We start from the raw sequence: 18,761 nt of genomic DNA, 5'->3' as shown, positions 1-18,761 counted from the left end.
TCGGCTGTGCACACCTCGAGCCGCGCTGTGCCCAGTGAATTTGCAGATGGCGCCAGCGAAAATCGGGACTATCAGAGTGGAAGCTCTCGCGACAGCTTCGTTGTCAACGTAAAACTGGTGGTGGCTGCGCGCGCGATTGACGTCGGGCACGAGCAGCTGTCGCAATTTTGTGCTATTCTTGGCCTGCCAAACCCATTTGCAGTGTTTGCTTAATATTTCTCTATTTTTAAATAAAGTTTCATGTGCTTTAGTGAAATTTCTGAAAAATACAGATGTTTGAAACTTTCAAATGCAGTTTTCTCTATTTGTAGTTTTCAGCATTTTTACGTTTTGTGCAACAAATTTCATGTACTTTCAATAGTCAGATTTGGATGAAATTTTGCACACAGCCTCTTCGAAGTGTGTAGAATGTTGCTATCTATATGGTTATAAAATATCTCTTCAACATTTTTTGAAAAAATACAGAATGTTGACACATGGTGCCCAAAATATACACTTTGGTGTTCCTGAATTACAATTCTACAATTATGGGGTACAATTATGGGCTAAAATGAATAAATTTGAAGCAGATTTCAACATACTACATTACCAAAGCAACACAATGAGCTATTGCAAGCATCTCTAAACATATATTTCATTATCAAAAAAGTGTGCACAAAACGCCCTATATTGTGCTTGTGTGGACCCTTTTACATAAAAACTAATAAATGTATGCTGAAACTAAATACATATTTGGAATCAGCATTAAAAACTCTATCCGTGGCCACAGTTTCATAACCTTTGGTTCAATATTAAAGAAAAAGTGCTTTCAACGAGCATCCTCCCTTAACGAAAATTAAAACTGTGTGCAGTGTAGTTGGGAGGCTACCTTTCAGCACCAACTTTATTTCTTGAGATATCCGAATGAAATTTTCGGGGTAGGCTCATAGCACAAACATTTGAAGAACTACGAAGTTTCATGGAGCCGTGCCCACTGGTTCTCAAGTTACAAGAGTGTGTCAAGGTGGTTTACACAGATTCCTTGGGACATGCCTGGAGAATTTAAAAAATGTCCGGCACTGTGAAATTCAGTATCCTGGGTAGGTACCCCTGGGCTAGACAAAGCTCTTTTTCTAAATTTCTTTGCTGAAAAATTTTACTTCAGCCCTGAATTTAGTGTTACTAATTAGACCTGCATTAATCAAATTTTAGCTGTTTAACACAAATTTCAGAGACAATATTGTCACTGAGAAACGGTTGGTGTAAGCAGGGCTGGTTTACTTGCTTTAATTAGACACGCAAAACATTGGAACGCGCAAGGCAGCAGGCAGCACGAGAGATGAAGAAGACGAAGCATCTAGCCCCGAGATGGCTCAAGGCTTGCGAACTGCCAGGAAATGCAGTTTAGCCGCTGTATGGCGCCACTAGAGCAGTTAGTAGCGTAGCATTGCTCCCCCTCTCTTGAAGACACCGACTCGGTGTGGTAGCAATTGCAGGCAGGACCACAAGGGTAGTCGCACGTGTCTGGCGTGTGGTGTAGACATGCGCCAGGGGCTAGCGGTCGTGGTACGGCTTCATCCGAGCGACGTGGACAACTTCGGAGGTCGGCCGTCTAGAAAAGCGAACTGTTCCTTGGGGGAGAACTTGGTAGGTAACTAGACTGAGCTGGCGGAGCACCTCGTAGGGGCCAAAGTATCTGCGTAGAAGCTTCTCAGAGCGTCCCCTCATGCGGATTGGGCTCCACACCCAGACTTGTTCGCCGGGCAGGTAACGCACATTTCGGTGGCGGAGGTTGTATCGCTGAGCGTCGTGAACTTGCTAGTGCCGGATGCGCTGTCGAGCGAGTTGGCGGGCGGCCTCAGCGTAACGAACAAATTGGGCAGCACCCATAACAGAGGGGGTAGCGCTAGCTGGAAGCAGCACTGCATCCAGCATGGTTGTGGCTTCGCGACCATGTACTAAACGAAATGGAGTGAAGCGTGTCGTTTCCTGGACCGCAGTATTATATAAGCAAAGGTGACGTAAGGGAGTATGGCGTCCCAGTTCCGGTGGTCCGCGTCGACATACATAGAAATCATGTCGGCGATCGTCTTGTTGAGCCGTTCGGTGAGGCCGTTCGTTTGAGGGTGGTAAGCGGTTGTTTTGCGGTGACTGGTGCCGCGTAGGCGCATAACCTCCTGCGTAAGGGCCGAGGTGAACGCTGTTCCCCTGTCAGTTAAAACGATGGTGGGTGCACTGTGACGAAGCACAATGTTTTGAATGAAAAAGTTCGCAATTTCATCAGCAGTACCACGGGGAAGAGCTTTAGTCTCACAGTATCGGCTGAGGTAGTCGGTGGCGACCACAATGTAGCGGTTACCCAGAGAGGACTCCGGAAATGGGCCGAGTATGTCCATGCCAACTTGGTGGAAAGGAACCCGAGTCGGATCAGTAGGCTGGAGTAGGCCGGCTGGCTTAGTCAGCGGCGTGTTGCGACGCTGGCACTCGCGGCAAGTTCTTACGTAACGTTTCACAACTGCAGCAACCCTTGGCCAGTAGAATTTTTGCCGTATTCGTGCCAAAGTTCGACAAAAACCCAGGTGACCAGAAGATGGGTCATCATGGCTCGCCTGCAGGACTTCGTCGCGAAGGGCCGTAGGCACGACAATTAGATAGACAGCTTCTGTTGGACTGTAGTTTTTCTTATACAGGACGTCGTCACGTAAACAGAATGACGACAGCCCGCGCGAAAAGATTAGTGGGGGAGACTGAGCGCTTCCTTCTAGATACTCAATGAGGGGCCGTAGTTCGCTGTCGTCTCTTTGGTGTTGAATGAGGATGGACGTGGAGATGGCACCAAGAAAAACAGAATCGTCCTCGGGGTTAGCTCGGTTGTCCTCGGTAGGAGCACGAGACAAACAGTCGGCATCACTGTGCTTCCTACCAGACTTATAGACGATGGTGACATCGAATTTCTGAAGTCGAAGGCTCCAGCGTGCAAGCCGTCCCGAGGGATCTTTGAGGTTCGCCAGCCAACACAGCCAGTGGTGGTCGCTGACGACCCTGAAAGGGCGGCCATATAGGTACGGGCGAAATTTTGTTACTGCCCACACAATGGCCAAGCATTCTTTTTCGGTGGTGGAATAGTTCGCCTCAGATCGTGACAATGTGCAGCTCGCGTATGCGATTACGCGTTCGAGACCATCCTGCCTCTGCACAAGGAACGCACCGAGGCCGATGTTGCTGGTGTCTGTGTGTAGTTCAGTGTCGGCTGACTCGTCGAAGTGTCCAAGGGTGGGCGTACTTTGGAGACGAGTGCGGAGGTCTTCAAAGGCTTGCTGTTGCTCCAGGCCCCAGAAGAATGGTTCGGAATCTTTCGTGAGTCGCGTGAGGGGCTCAGTGATCTGGGAGAAGTTCTGCACAAAACGCCTATAATAGGTGCAGAGACCCAGAAAGCGGCGCACACTGCGCTTATCGGTGGGCACAGGAAGAGAAGCCACGGCAGCAGTCTTATCAGAATCTGGGCTAACCTCTTTAGCGCTCACGATGTGGCCCAGAAACTTCAATTCTTCGAAAGCGAAGTGACACTTTTCGGGCTTCAGGGAAAGACCGGCCGACCGAATTGCTTCGAACACAGCGCGCAGGTGTCTCAGGTGCTCTTCGAACGTGTCAGAAAAGATGACAACGTCATCCAAGTACACGAGACAGGACTGCCATTTGGGATCGGCAAGAACGGTGTCCATCATCCTCTGGAAGGTTGCAGGAGCCGAGCACAGGCCGAAAGGGAGCACCCGGAATTCGTACAGACCGTCCGGTGTAATAAAGGCGGTCGTTTCCCGGTCGCGTTCGTCCACCTCGATTTGCCAATAGCCGCTTCGTAAATCTAGCTATGAGAAGTACTTGGCGTGGCGCAGCCGGTCCAGGGAGTCATCAATACGCGGGAGAGGATAAACATCCTTTTTAGTGACTTTGTTTAAACGTCTAATCAACACAAAACCGTAGGGTTCCATCTTTCTTTGCCACTAGAACAACAGGCGACGCCACGGGCTCGTCGACGGCAGTATCACGTCGTCCTTGTGCATTTCATGCCACGAATTTTGGTGCTGTTATCGCACTCTACAGTAACAAACATGCTGGATCTTGATGGGATCAAAACGTGGTCATCACAGACGCATAACTTAGCCCTGCGTGGCTCGGTATCGTCGTCGACCGGACCTAGGGTGGAAAACAACACAATTAGCTCCTGGAGGTTGATAACGGCACCGTACTCTTGAAGGAAATCCAAACCGAGTATGAGGTCTTTGGAGCACTCGGGTAACACAGCAAAGCAGCCAGGGGAAGTAACACCGCGGATCTAGATTCGCGAAGTGCAGACACCGGTCGGAGTTACCACGTGGCCACCAGCTGTCCGGATCTGCGGCCCAGACCAAGGGGTCAGAACCTTTTTCAAGACCATGGCTAACCGTCTGCTCATTACCGAAAAATCGGCGTCGGTATCCACGAGTGCGGTAACGTCGTGGTTGTCGGCGGATACCGGAATTTCGGCGGAGGCCAGTCGGTCGCAGCAGGTCGTCGAGGTCGTCGGGTCAGGTCGTCGTCGGTCGGAGCGTCGCGGCGAATCGTCGGGTCGAGGCTCTTGACTCGGTCCAGTAGCGGCAGCCCTACCCCCGGAGGACGCCGTCTTCAGTTTTCCCGACGTGGGGACGTACCTCTGAACTGGCCAGAGGATGACGGGCGGCCGGGCGAAGAGAACCGCTTTGGGGATGACGATCGGGACTGGCGTCGCTGCGAGGTCGAAGATTGCACGTTTTCAGCCAAGTACTGTTCGATATCCCGTGGTCTTTCACTGTAGCGTGGTCGAGGTGCGTCAGGTGAAAACCCCTTAAACCCATCCTGCGGTAGGGGCAGTGGCGGAGGATGTGGCCAGGCTCTCCGCAGTGGTAACAGAGCGGCCGATTGTTTGGCGTACTCCAAACGTGCGCTTTGCTCATGGGGGGCCTGAACTCCTGCGGCGCGGAGGGTGCTGTTGCGATTGGCTCCTGCAGGTATTGCACAGGAGCGATGGGGGAAAAGGCATGCATCGCTGGCCCGGGACTTCGTAGCGCCTCGCTGTACGTCATAACGGAGGGCGCCGGGTGTGGAGCGGGGGGGTGGCTGCACAACTCGTCGGATTTCTTCGCGGACCACGTCCGTAACGGCAGCGACGCTGACCTGTGGAGCTTCAAAGCGAAGTTTCGCCAGTTCCTCACGCACCAGGCTTCTTACAAGCTCCCGAAGGTCCTCGGCGGGCAGCGACGTAGGCGTGTACTGGGACTGGGAAGCGGCTGCTACAGTAGCCTGACGTCCGTAGTGGGCGCCCGTTCCTGTAAAGAGCGCTCGATACTCATTGCCTCCTTGGTGAAGTCGGACACTGTTCGTGGCGGGTCACGGACCAGTCCGGCAAACAGCTGCTCTTTTACGCCACGCATTAAGTGGCGTACCTTCTGGGCTTCGGGCATAGCAGGGTTGGCCCGATTGAACAGTTGGGTCATGTCCTCGATGAACATCGCGACGCCCTCGTTCGGCTGCTGTGATCTCGAGCGCAGGGCGATTTCCGCTTTCTCTTTTCTTTCGCTGCTGGTAAATGTCGCTAGCAGCTCTCGACGAAAAGCCTCCCAGGTGGTAAAGGAAGCTTCGTGGTTCTCAAACCACGTTTTGGCCGAGTCCTGCAGCGCAAAGTAGACGTTGCGCAGCTTGCGCTCGCCGTCCCACTCATTGGTACCCGCCACTCGGTCAAAGCTGACCAACCAGTCTTCGACGTCCTCGAACCTGTCCCCGTGGAACGGTGGCGGCGATCGAGGTGCGTGAAGGACAAATGGCGGGGCATTCCCGGAGTGCTGACTTGTCTGGCTAGCCGCGGTGGATGTCATGGCCCTTACCGGCGCTGTTAGTTGGCCGAACTCGGGTTGTAGGCCTCGCAGGCGGCGGCTCGCCTTGTGGACTGGTGTTGTAGCCACGCGTTGAGAGCTGACGTCAAAGGTGTCCTCGAGGTCAGCGTACATGGGCCGTCACCCAGCACCTCCACCAAATATGTCACTGAGAAACGGTTGGTGTAAGCAGGGCTGGTTTACTTGCTTTAATTAGACGCACAAGACGTTGGAACGCGCAAGGCAGCAGGCAGCACGAGAGATGAAGACGAAGCATCTAGCCCCGAGATGGCTCAAGGCTTGCCAACTGCCAGGAAATGCAGTTTAGCCGCTGTATGGCGCCACTAGAGTAGTTAGTAGCGTAGCAATATGTTGAAAAAACGGGCTTGTCTTGCCTTCAGGAATTTATTCAAGTATGGAATAAAAGAAACCCCATGAAATACTGATAAGCGTTTCCCGATATATGGCTTGACTAAGCAGCCACACCAGGCAAAAAATTGATTTTGAAAAAAAATGGCCTTCGAAGGTTGAGAGGACACAAACTTTTTGTTTCTCTAGGTATCTTCTTGAAATATTCAGGGTAGGCTCACAGCATGAACATTTGGAGAACAACCATGTTTAAAAGAGTTTGCCCACTGGTTCTCAAGTTACACGAGTATATTGAGGTTGTTTACATGGGTTCCTTGGGGAAGGCCTGGAGAATTGGCAGAACGTGCTGGCACTGTGAAATTCATTATGGTAATTTCTTGATAGGTACCTCAGGCAATGACAAGGCCCTTCTAAATTTTCTTCCTAAAAAATTTTAGCACAGCACTGAATTTAGTTACTAATTAGACATGCACTGATTAACCAAATTTTAATTATCACAAATTCCAAACGCAGCAGCCAGTAGCAGCCGCCCGTTCCCCCGCGTTCTCGAGGAGTGCGCACTTGGTCCAACCATAACCTCGGACTTGAGACATGGGAAACATGAAAGCCACCGCTAGGCCCCAAATAAAAAGCTAGCCACGCCTCGAGCATGCTGCTGCCACCGCCACCGCAGGCAGCAAAGAAAAGCGCAGGAACTTGCGAACAAAACAGGACCAAAATGGCGGCACTCGGTTCAGTGGGAGAGGAAGGGTGCACGCGCGTAGTTGGGGCATTTTCGATGCTTGCTTGCGGCTCAGGTGCCACCGCAGCGTGTTACATATTTAACTTTCAATATTTTCACGATGAATTAGACATTGATAATTACAGAAAAGGTAGTTTATAACATACACTACTGGAATATACACTTTCCAAAAATAAACTTTTTGCGAATTTTTCGGTTTTCAGAGAGATTTAACGAAATCAGTAAAATCTGCAGTTCACTTTGTAACATAGAGATATCGATACTTCAGAATTACTCTCCTAGGGTTCTAAATAAGGGTCCTCCAAAATGCATGCCACTCACAGGGAAATACCATCATTTACGGTGAAAGTGGTCCTTTACATCTATTATGTCGAGCATCTCGTGGGCAGTGGGGACGACACGCCCATCTTGAGTTTTGGTTTTGCTGTCAGCGTCATCCTCTTGTGAAGGTCTGTGTGCACTGCCGACGCAACATGTTCCGTTGCTGCTGCGGCCTTGTGGGAAGGCAGTTCTAGTTCCTGAGTGTGCAAGATTCATTTTTTCTGTCTTGTGCAGTGTGCCAGGTGCCATGAAGTTGCACAACCTGATCAACAAGCTAAAGAAGTGGATCAAGATCCTTGAAGCCAAGACGAAGCTGTTGCCCAAGTGAGTGTGTGCTGCCATGCATGGCCATACTCTGCAGGGTTTCTTGTGCAAACAGTGCAGTGCAGTGGAGTGTGTGTGTGTGTGTGTGTGCGTGTGTGTGTGTGCGTGCGCGCGGTGGGGGGGAGTTGATGGGACAGGCGCCTTGTTCATGTCCTGTCTGCCCCCCTTCATTGCGCTGTATCATAGTGAAGGTGTATTAATTTTCCCAATTATCAATACTAATTCTCTGCAGGATGCTCTTCAGTTAATTGGCCTTTCCTAGACGAGGTCGGGTTAGCTGTGGTTGTATTCATAACATTTGATATCCGCACATCTCTGGTGAATTTCTTTTTTCTTGCCATGTTTCGCCGAGCATTGCATCCGTAATTTAACTTGGCAGTACAGTCTATCCCGGATATATTGAATTATTCCTTATATCGAACTGTCAGAATGTTCTGAACATCCCATGCTCATCCCATGCTAAACTATAGCAGTATTGTTCACAGTTATCGAACTGTTGTTCAGCGGAACATTCAATAAATAAAACTGCGCGCCACGCCCGTGCGAATGGTGCTTCTCCTAACGGCTCTTCCGCTGATCGCTTTTTGCGCACAGAGCTACGTTGGCCGCACAGCTTTAAAGGTGCTGAGGGCCCCTGTGTGCTTTGGCTTCAGTCGCTCCGCCTGCCTAACTGCCCAAAAAGAGTTTTGAGCAGCTGTGATATGCGGGAAAGCCCACTTGTGAAATTTCCTCCCAAATGGGAGTGAGTCAAAGTGTCACCAGCAGGGCAAGAAAGACGCACCGTATTTATTTGTTTCTAGCGCGCACCGTTTTGTATGGAAAAAATCTTATAAATAGGACATGCGCGTTAGGATAGAGTATGAAAAATGATACTACCACACGAACAAAAAGGGTCTTGCTGTAGTAGTTTCATTTTCATACTTGATTCTAACGCGCACATAATTTTTGGACGATTTTTTGTGGAAATAAGGTGCGCATTAGAATAAAGTAAATACGATAAATATCCTTTGAGGCCGTGTAAACCCAGCTTGGAAGGCTTTGAAGTGCCATTTCCGAAATTCGAGACAATGTTTCTTTTCCTGTTTCTGAAATGGCAACTTCAAAACCCTTTAAACTTGGGTTCTAAGACAGGAATGGTAATAAACTTAGTCAAATTATCATCTTGCCTGTCGTAGGACCTGTATGACTTTTAACTTAAAAGCCACTGGGGTCCCTCGGGGCCAAAAAGATTGAGGACCCCCTGGTTTAGGGCATATATTGATATCGAAAGCCTGAATCAAGGCATTAATTCTAGAGCACCTTTTTTAATTTCTCAGGAGGAGCATTTGATTTGGTGCTTAATGCAATCTGTACGGCCGTGCCATCCATCGATTCCTACGCCAGTGATTGTGCTTTGTGTTGTAGTTTGACCTAAGAATGTGCTGACGGCTCAGTCGTGCCACCATGACAAAGCAGTGAGGATAGCACACAGTTGGAGGTGATCGCATGTTGGGGCTACTGATAGCAATAAATGAATACTCATAGAGCAAAAAGCTGCTGGTAAACTCTGCTCCAGCCCAAGAGAGTGCCCATATTCCATGCCAAGTTTTTGTGACCCCTTTAATGGCAGTTGCAACTTGTCTGCCATTCATTATATGCTCACTGCCATCAAACTCTTGTGAGTGAAGCCCTGTAGAGAAACTGGTACTGGTAAACCAAAGGGTTCAAGACTATTTTGCCAAGGCATTTGCATCCCCCCTGCAGGTCGATTCTAATTGAGGACAAATGCCGGTTCCTGAGCAACTTCTCTCAGCAGACAGCTGACATTGCTCTGCCTGGCGAGTTCCTCCTGCCCAAGGTAGGTGGCGCACATCGCTGCCTTATGCTTGTCTCTAGAATGAAATCATAGGTGGCACAAATAGTCACCGGCAAAGTGTTGGGTAAGCGCATTGGGGGGGGGTATGCACAGCAAGATTTTCTTTTTTCTGAATGTCTTGTGTCATTGCTAAAAACTAAAAAAGTTCCAGTGTTTTGTGTAAATTTAATGCACTCTTTAATGAGACTGTGTGCAAAAGCTATGTCAAATGACCATGCTGACATTAGCAGTAATCCTGCTGTATGTAGGCAGGTAACTTCACTTTATTACCTTAAAGGCCCCACTTTAGGATCTTTTTCTTCTCATTCTGCATTTGCTCGCGAGGGTTCTGCTCTCTTATAGGAATTCTCATGGGCAGGAGCCTGCTGACTACCTTTCACGTTTTTCTTTTTACTTATTGTTCAAAATTTTTCAATAATCAAGAATGCCCTGTGATTGTTTATTGGAAGCTGTCAGTGGCTTACCTTTTGTTTCTCAAGCCTGCCTTCCTCACGCATCTCTCGACTGCTTGTGCAGCACAACCACTACTATGTGCGCATTGCCCGGTTCATGCCTCGGGTGGAGATTGTCCAGAAGCATAACACGGCTGCTCGACGGCTCTACATTCGCGGACAGAATGGCAAGGTGAGTGCAGACTCTCAAGGCTGTAGGTGTGGATGTGAATGTGGGTGTGGAAAGTGTGTGGATTGCACATGCAGCACTCAGCATCGGTACTGGCTCATCATCATCATTTACAGTAAAACCTCAATGATACGTTTTTTTTAAAATTGCGGGAAAAAAGCGTATGATCCAAACCACCTGATTCTGAGAAATGTGCCTGTTGAATGAGGTCAAAAGACATTTATTGTCAATTTCACGTTACAAAAATGTCAATTGACATTTCTTGGCACAAGAGCTGAACAGGTCTCATTCCAGTGCGCGCTGAATTCAGTCCGTGTTCGCGCCGTCTTTAGCGTGGAAGGAAATTCGTAATGTATCCAGTCCGTCGACGGCAATGACGAAAGTAACCAAGATCTCTTCCTTGCAATTTTCGGATGCTTCGCCCATGTGCTATCAAGTATTGTGGGAAAGCCCCCGCGGGGGCTGATTGTCTCAGTGTTTCTGTTTTATAAGCTGTGTTTTCCAGACCGGGCCCGTTCGTATATAAGCTCATCGCTGTAGTTCGTAGAAGCTTCGCCTCCGTTCCCTTATACGCCGCGAAAAAACCTCAGCGTTTCTCCTCTTCGTATCGCGTCCCCGCACAAACGGCTGTCGCGAATGCTAGCGCGCAGTTTTTATTCTTTGTTCTTCATGGTGGTGGTGCTTCGCCTCGTTGCATCAAAGCACTGCAGAGAAGCCACCACGGCGGGTGACTGCAGCAAAAAACGTGTCGCGTGCCCTCACGTTCGGCCCACTTGTATGTTTTCACATGTGCGGTTGGTTAATAAACGTATTATACGACCACAATTTGTCGAAATTTTAAACGTAGTAGCCGGGAGACTGTTTTCCCGGAACGTATTAACCAGGAAAAATGCGGTGTAACTCTATAGGACATTTTTAATGTCCGCGATTTTGAGCGTACGAACCGGGAAATCGTATGAACGGGAAACGTATCAACGACGTTTTACTAGGGTCATTTTTTTTTTTACCTACACTGGCTACGCTAGTGTAGCCATTGTAGCATGGTTTCATTTTTTTTTGCCAGTGTAGCAAAAGTGTAGCTCCGCCAACCTACACGGACGCATTTCTTTTACGCGTAGTGTAGAACGAAAACTACACTTTCTACACCACTTTCTTTGGAGGTGTAGGCTAGCAGACGAAAAAAGAAGGCGCGCATTTGAAATGCACAACGTTACTTTCTGATGTTAAATGCCGCCAGAGGTTGCAGTGCAGCTTCGCAAGTCCGTGAAGTTCATCCGCGAGGGCGATGGTAGCATTGTGGCGGTGTACCCATGCCGCTAAGACAGTGGCAGCCTTACCTTAGACGAAGCTGAAATCGCTTGCACGACTGAAAGTGCATATTTTAGTGCATATTTGCATACATGGTAATCTCCGTATGTATGTATGTTGGTGCGAAACTCCCTACGCTTACAGTATTGTCTTTCACTTAATACGGCGGCGTCTCAAAGCGGTCGGTCAGCCCGCTGGCTGAGAGCCGAGAAACAGCCATCGAAAGTCGCACCCACATGCCACGGAATGCCGGTTTCAATTTCAACATGGCGCATAACGCTGTAGTCACGACAGAAGCATGGGTGCTTTGTGTTTCGCATGAGGAACTCGTCATCGACCCTTCATCCGACTTACTGTGCAAGAAATTCAGTGACAGCTGCGTGGTACGCTCCATGCATCTGCTGAGCAGACTGGTTTGTGTGTTGCGCTCCATTTGAGGGGAAACAAAAATGTCCTTTGCATTTCTCAACCCTAATAAATGCCATGCAAAAATGTTTTGCAGTATATATTTCATATTTCATCTTATAGCATATAACGACGACCCAAACATTCAGAACTTGTCGTCTGCTCCCGAGGACGGTGACGATCGGTATCACGCTATTGGCTGACGCTCGTGCTGTCGAGAGCAGCGCCTTTACGTTATAGCTTTAGCCCCGCCCTCCACTCGCCTGCACCAGCTTGCACGAAGTGTAGGTTAAAAAAATAGCCCTACTGTATTACACACCTAAAGGCCCTGTGTGGAGCATTACATAAGGGAGGGGATTAGAACGTACATTTAACATGGATAAATGGTCAAAACTGAAGCAGTAATCGATCAGAAGCTCTCATTAAGAAAGTTGTAGCTGAAATGAAGAAGGTGCTGTTCTGACAAGGAAGTGACAGCAACATTTTTATAGTATAAGATGACATGTTAGGTGCTCATTGAATCTAGTGGGATCACATTTGACGACATGTTCGGGAAGCTGATTCCACTCTTGTATCGCGGCTGGTAAAGAAGATTTTTTAGAGATGTTGATTCATGTAAACACCGGATGCTCATGAAGTTGAACAAACGGAATGACATACAATAAGTTGTACTGGAAGTGACCGGTAGAAGTTACAGTAAAACCTTGCCAATTCGGCTGGCCAGCGTGGTTTCAACTAACGCCCATGTAAGCCTATGATGATGTATGCTCGTTAATTTGGATGAGCTTTTCTGTGCATATAAAAAAAAAAATTGCTGATGGCCTAGCTGTGTTAGGCCAGGATATACGTAGCGAAAGCGCAGCGACTTCTGGATCGGAAGAGTTTATATGAAACCCGTGCATTCACTAGATGCGCCTTTATTCATGATTAAATCTTCAGCCGTCGTGGCGGAGCAGCAGAGTCTCCGCCTCGAACGCCAAAGGCCGTGGTTCAATTCCCATCCTTTTTTTTTAAAAAAAAAACCTTGACACAGGTTTTTTTTTTTTTTTTTTATTCAGTGAGTGTGCAGGGGGTTTCAATGGCTCCCATAGATGCCGCCGCCGAATACGTTGGTTAGCGGTTAAGCGCGTAAGGGCGGGTAAGGGTAAGGGCGGCTCCGTGGCGAGGCGTGCTATGTGACGTCATACCAGATGGCGCAGCGAGCGCGTGGCGTCCACCCAGCTGCGGCGGTTGCTAGGCAGCGGCTCAAGGTCTTTCTCTGTGCCTCCTTGGAGCACCGCCACAATGAAATCGCAAGTTCGTGGCCAGTGTAGCATTTGCTACAAAAACCCATTGCCGCACTTAAACAAGCATACGTACACGCCGCAGCACTGAACAATCCCGCAATACCTGCATTACGGCCACTGTAGCTCGGCAACAACACAAGCTTCGTTGCGTGGTGCCATCTGTCCGCATTCAGGAGAAGCGCTAGGAGCAGCAAACAAGATCTGGTCGCACTGCCAGGCGCAGCGTCAGCACCTAAATATATTCTTACACCGTGGGTAGAGGCTACTCTTATATGACGCGCGGCCACTTGTGAGTAGGCTCCACTGCTGCCATGTTGCACTGTGAAAGAGGCCGTAGAGGTATTTACCATTTGCGCAGTCGTGCTTCGGTATTCCTAACTGCGTGTGCACAGTAAAGCATTTGACAAAACTGGGAAAAATTATCTTTGCCTCGCTGTATCCATGTTGAAAGCAGACGATCATCACCCAGTTTTGCCACAGATAACGTTAGTGCAGTGCAAACAGCTTTTGGCGTTTTTTGGGCCATTTGATAATTTGACCTTTCGACAGCTCTGAAGTTTTTTACAGTTCTTTGAAGTCCGAGTTGATGAGGTTTAACTTTAATGAGGCTGTCTGCTATCTGCAACAGTTGCACACGGCCAGGCCACATGGCCAACCAAGCAAGGCACCCACGAGGCTGTGCCGCCTTTTTGGAGGAGATGTGGAGAGGGTAAAATGCCTTGTGAGGCCGGAGAGGACGGGTGAACCTTGGTGAACCAACATGAACCAACGTTACGGTGAACGAGTGTAGTGGGGGGGGGGTATCTGTGTTAGCGGCTACATGGCGGCGCGGCAATTACAACCTCTTGTACCTGACTGTTGCTTGTCGACTCCAATATTGATCGCTCCAGTAGCTTGCTGTGCTAGCTTTCGTTGCTGAGCAATGGATAGTGCGACCAGTACTGATATAATTTGAATCAGGCCTGTCAGCCACATCACAGCATCTCTGGCACTCCGAAACCACAGTTTGCACAGCAAAGCGCGACGTGCATGAAGTGATGTTCACTGCGTGTCTCTTTGCCACTGTTTTTCAGTGCCTTCTGCATCACAGGGATGGAGACACAATTTTTGAGCGTATTTTTGCTTTGGAATGATGTGTATGACATTTGTAAACATGGATGAACACATGGAATTCGCCAGTGCCCGATAAACAATTTGTAATTGAATTTCTTTTACTTTGCAGTTTCGGTTTCAGTTTTCAGGCTGTTGAACGATGGCTGCGATGTCATAAGTGAGTATGAGATCACGTGGGGCATATAAAAGCTGCAATATTATCATTGCTTTGTCATTTTAATTCATGTCAACTCTTGCGCTAAACTGCTGCTAAAGCTGGGACGAAAGCGACTGGACAAAGAGCTATTGCACTAAAAGCTCATTAATTCTGAAATCCGGATAATTCGAACTTCGGGCTCGGTCCTGGCCAACACTCATATAAGTGTGTAGTCTCCGACGCTCACTAAATCGGACACTACGGGTCTCACACCAGTTAATTCGAACAGCTTCCCGAAGAGAGGGCACGTCACGGTATGACTGGCGTGGCAAGAGATCGTCGAAATGGCCCTACTCAAAATGTGAGTTCCAAGTTGCTGGCTGGCTCACGCACCTCTGACGTGTGTGACATCAATCGTGACGAAAAATGGATGGTTCCGTCTCTGAGAACAGTCCCACCATGTAGTTTCTGTTTCACTTTTCTGAGCTTCGCACCAGCCTGCAAGTGAGGGTAGCTCTACCAGCCAGTGTCATCCAGCAAACCTAATGCAGCTAATCACTGCTTCAGATGTTGATTGATGCGTCACTGGTTTTTGCCTTTTTTGTAGCGAGAGCTACATTACTGTAGCCACTTCGCCCGTTCAACATGGTCGCACTTTCGCCGTGGTTGCACCTCGGCTGTGGTCGCACCGCTCAGTGCGCCATCCGGCATGACGTCGCTCCGCCCTTGCAATCGTCATGGAGCAGACGCTGCTCGCCTCGCCAGTTGTGCGCATGCGTAGTAGAGGGAAAGGGGCTGTCGCAATGTGTATATACACACGGTTCGGCGTAGCGGGAGGCAAGCCGCAGCGTTTGTTGGGCGTCGCATCAGCGTCTCGTCTGCCAGCATCGTCGCTTGGAGCCCGCAGGAGAGGTCGACCAAACACCTGAGGGCATACGAACTGGCATCTCCATACGGGGGTGGGGAGACATCGTGGGTAAAGCCTCTCAATTATCCCCTGTCCGTAGCTAATTCAGCGGCGACGGGAACCTTATGTGAGTTCAAGGGGGACATAGGAAGGGTACAAAAGGGGCGCTGCTGCCTTCGCGGAAACGAGCCGCAGCTTTTGGCCCCACCAATCCCCACCTACGAGGTATTTCTGGCGACTATGCTGAGATCTGGCCTCGCCAGATATCTGCGTCTCCCTGCGTCGCCTTGCTCCAAGCGCCGAATTTTCGCCTCCAGCGACGACAGTAGCCCACACGCTGACGCGGCGCCGAAGAAATGCTGCCTTGTGCTTCGGCCGTTATGGAGAACGATGAGTCGACTAGGCTGAAAGAAGCCAGACTTCAGCATCGGAACGAAACATGGACGAGACAGCATGCCAAAAAGACCGAAGAATGTGTCAAACATCTCAATAAGCATCGTAATGACGATGCGGCTAAACGAGTTCACTTAGCCTCCGACAGTGAATCCATGATGGTAGAAGATGACGTGCCAAGTTTGGCGCCTCTGAACGATGCCAGACTTCAGCGTTGGAACGAAACAAGCATAGATGAGCCAAGTAAATCATCAGTAGCATTACAGTCGAGCCTGCTTATAACGAACATAAGCGTCATGCGGCATCCGTTCGTTACATCCTGAAGTTCGTAGTAAGTGCACCACATTTAATGACAGTTGCTTGTCAAAACACAAAATTTTTTCTTTGTAAAAAAGTTTGTGACGGACGTCTGTTTTTGCACCGCAGATCTGATGAGGGAGGTTTCCAGCATATTTAAAGGAGAAGCGTGCTCTTTGCCGAGGCCCTTGGCATAGACAAGTTGTCTGAGGCTCTCTATGTAGCCCATTGCTACAGGCGTGCTTATGGGTGCTGGCTCCGAAGTTTCATCCTCTGCGTCACTCACGTCCCGCACTTCAGGAACGATTCCGTCGTCCATGCACGGTTCCGCGGTGTCGGCTTCGTCATCAACAGAAACAAAATGTTTCCAACCAGTGTCATGACCCCCCATGTCGGAGTCGACGACACGCTGCCACAAATCGCCGCCGGGCTGGTCATCTTCCGAAGCATCAGGCTGGGCATCAGACACTGTGTCGGCCTTGCGGAAGCAGTTCTGCAAGCAAGTGGCCGCCACCTCTGCCCAGGCCGCTTTCATCATCTCTACCGCTGAACACAATGGAAATGGGCAAGGTGTTCTCGTCGCCATCCCGAATTACAACCAGGGCCTTAGATTTGAATGAAGCCAACGAAACGTCTGCACCGCAACAAGAGTGACAAAAGCGCGCGATAGCGTGGACTTGCAACGTGCACAAGCAGCAATCAAGCTAAAGATATACAGACACACAGCCGCAGCGCCAGCGGAAAGGCCAATGAGAGGCGTCCGTGAGCATCAGTGCAGCCACCTCTTGGCTCCCACAAAAGGCTTACTTCACGGAGTGTGGCCTCCGAGATCAGTGCGGGCGGCAGTGCTGTTAACCGCGGAGGCCATGCACGGATTTGCAAGAGAGTGAGGAGAGGACAGCAGAGTTGCGAGGAGGGGCGGGGAAGGCGATCTGGGAAGGCACATCGGCAGAGAAAGGGTAGCTCACTTGAGAGCTGCACGAAACGGGGCGGAAAGTTCGCCTGCGATGAGGCTCGGGGAAAACATGCCGCTCACCAGGCGCACAAAGCGGTCGGAGGCAGGTTATCTCGCATCGCGGCGCTGGGTTTACACCGTCTGTTCGCTGTAATCGATCAGCAGGGCTTAATGGCGTTCGTTATACGTGTGATTTTGTGCCATATTTTGATGGTCGCGTAGGTCTCGTTCGTTATAATCGAAAGTTAGTCTTAAGTGGGGCCATTATATGTGGGCCCAACTGTACATCGCTTAACCACAGTGAAGCGTAAGCGTAGTCGGCCTGTAGCTCTCGGTACCTACTAGGTTTAACCAGAGCTAAACCACAGCCAGTTTTTTTCTCTTGCCACTTCAGCTCTGGTGGGCTGTTTTCTTCTCTTCCACCTGCGTGGTTCCATTCTGCCAGCCCACCGAAACTGCGGGCTCTTGCTCGTCGATGTGCCCATTGTTATGGCATCATTCGCATTGGGTGTGATGCGGTAGCGGGGGAGCTCCACCGCATCGCACCGTGAAGGCTGCGGGAGGCCATTACGATTTTGGAGCAGTTGATGGTATGCACACAATAAAGCATTGGTGGGAACATAAAAAATAATCACTGCCGTGGTGTTCTTATTTCAGAATCAGACGACCAATGTTCAGTATTTCACCATATAAAGTTGCCGCAATGCAAGCAGTTTCTTGATAGTTTTTTAGGGGTCACTCGACTATGCAGACATTTTTCCCGGTTTCTTGAAGTTTGAATTAATGTGCTTTGACTTTATGTTGAAGTTTTTGTGTGCTTCACATTTATCTGATACTCGCTTGTGACGTCGCAGCCATCGTTCGGCTACTGAAACCAAAACTGCATTGGAAAATAAAATTTTGTTATACATTATTTACTGACCATAGGTGAATTCCACACAGTTATTCATATTTACGCATAATTCTAAAGCAGAAACATGCTAAGGAAACTTCGGTCTCTCTGCCCTTTTAGGCCTACAGTGTATGCCACGTAGCGATTTAGAAATGTTGTCTGTCTGCTGTAAGTAACACGGCAAAACATTTAAAGACTAGATTGAATCTATGTTTAATGACAACGCTGGTCCAGTATCGAAACAGGGTAAACATTTTCGGCCTGTGTGTTGATCATCTTTGCGCGATGGTGGTTGGTGCAGATCTACCCGTACCTGGTGGTGAACGACGCGTGCCTGAGCGACGCGCGGCGAGAGGAGCGGGTGCTTCAGCTGCTGCGCATGCTCAACCACCAGCTGGACAAGCAGAAGGAGACGGCCCGCCGCTTCCTGCACCTGGCCGTGCCCCGTGTGGTGGCTGTCAGCCCCCAGATGCGCCTGGTCGAGGACAACCCGGCCTCAGTCTCCCTCCTCCACATCTACAAGCAGGTGTGCTGGGGCAGGGAGGAACACACCTAATTTCAACACTATGCCTCTAATAATAAACATTTTCATTTTAAGATCTGCGTCTCCCCTTAAGTGCACGCTTCCTTTCTCCTACTGCAGAGGTGTGGCCAACGGGGAGTAGAGCACGACGCACCTGTGGGCCGCTACTACGAGCGGCTGGCTGCAGTGCAAGCACGGGGATCGCAGGCGAGCCACCAGGTGCTGAGGGACATCCTCAAGGACGTGCAGGCCACCATGGTGCCTCGCACCCTGCTCCGGGACTGGGCCCTGGCCACCTTCCAGGCACCCACCCATTACTGGACCTTCCGCAAGCAGGTGGGTTTCTTTCACGGGGCTCTAGATTGGGCAGGAATCTAGGTGCAAGTATCGGTCACTGCCATATTCTTGTTGAGCAGGATTTGAAAGAAGTGGCTAGTATTGTTTCAGTAG

At 49.6% G+C, this 18,761-nt stretch overlaps 1 protein-coding gene across 9 annotated transcripts in view; it reads left to right on the top strand.

The window, feature by feature from the left end:
* The window catches only part of Nipped-A (Transcription-associated protein Nipped-A), a 270,630-nt gene that overhangs the window by 200,541 nt on the left and 51,328 nt on the right, over positions 1-18,761 (top strand). For all 9 annotated transcript variants that reach the window (XM_077657537.1, XM_077657536.1, XM_077657532.1 and 6 more), the window contains 5 exons: positions 7,531-7,620; positions 9,364-9,457; positions 9,992-10,099; positions 18,090-18,314; positions 18,432-18,647. In XM_077657537.1, the coding sequence (XP_077513663.1) occupies positions 7,531-7,620; positions 9,364-9,457; positions 9,992-10,099; positions 18,090-18,314; positions 18,432-18,647 (733 nt within the window). The remainder of the gene's footprint in view (positions 1-7,530; positions 7,621-9,363; positions 9,458-9,991; positions 10,100-18,089; positions 18,315-18,431; positions 18,648-18,761) is intronic.

The sequence above is a fragment of the Amblyomma americanum genome, chromosome 3, assembly GCF_052857255.1.
Source record: "Amblyomma americanum isolate KBUSLIRL-KWMA chromosome 3, ASM5285725v1, whole genome shotgun sequence".
In the NCBI taxonomy this organism is placed as follows: domain Eukaryota; kingdom Metazoa; phylum Arthropoda; class Arachnida; order Ixodida; family Ixodidae; genus Amblyomma; species Amblyomma americanum.
Note: the sequence above shows the minus strand (reverse complement) of the source record. Positions and strands in the feature narration are given on the sequence as shown.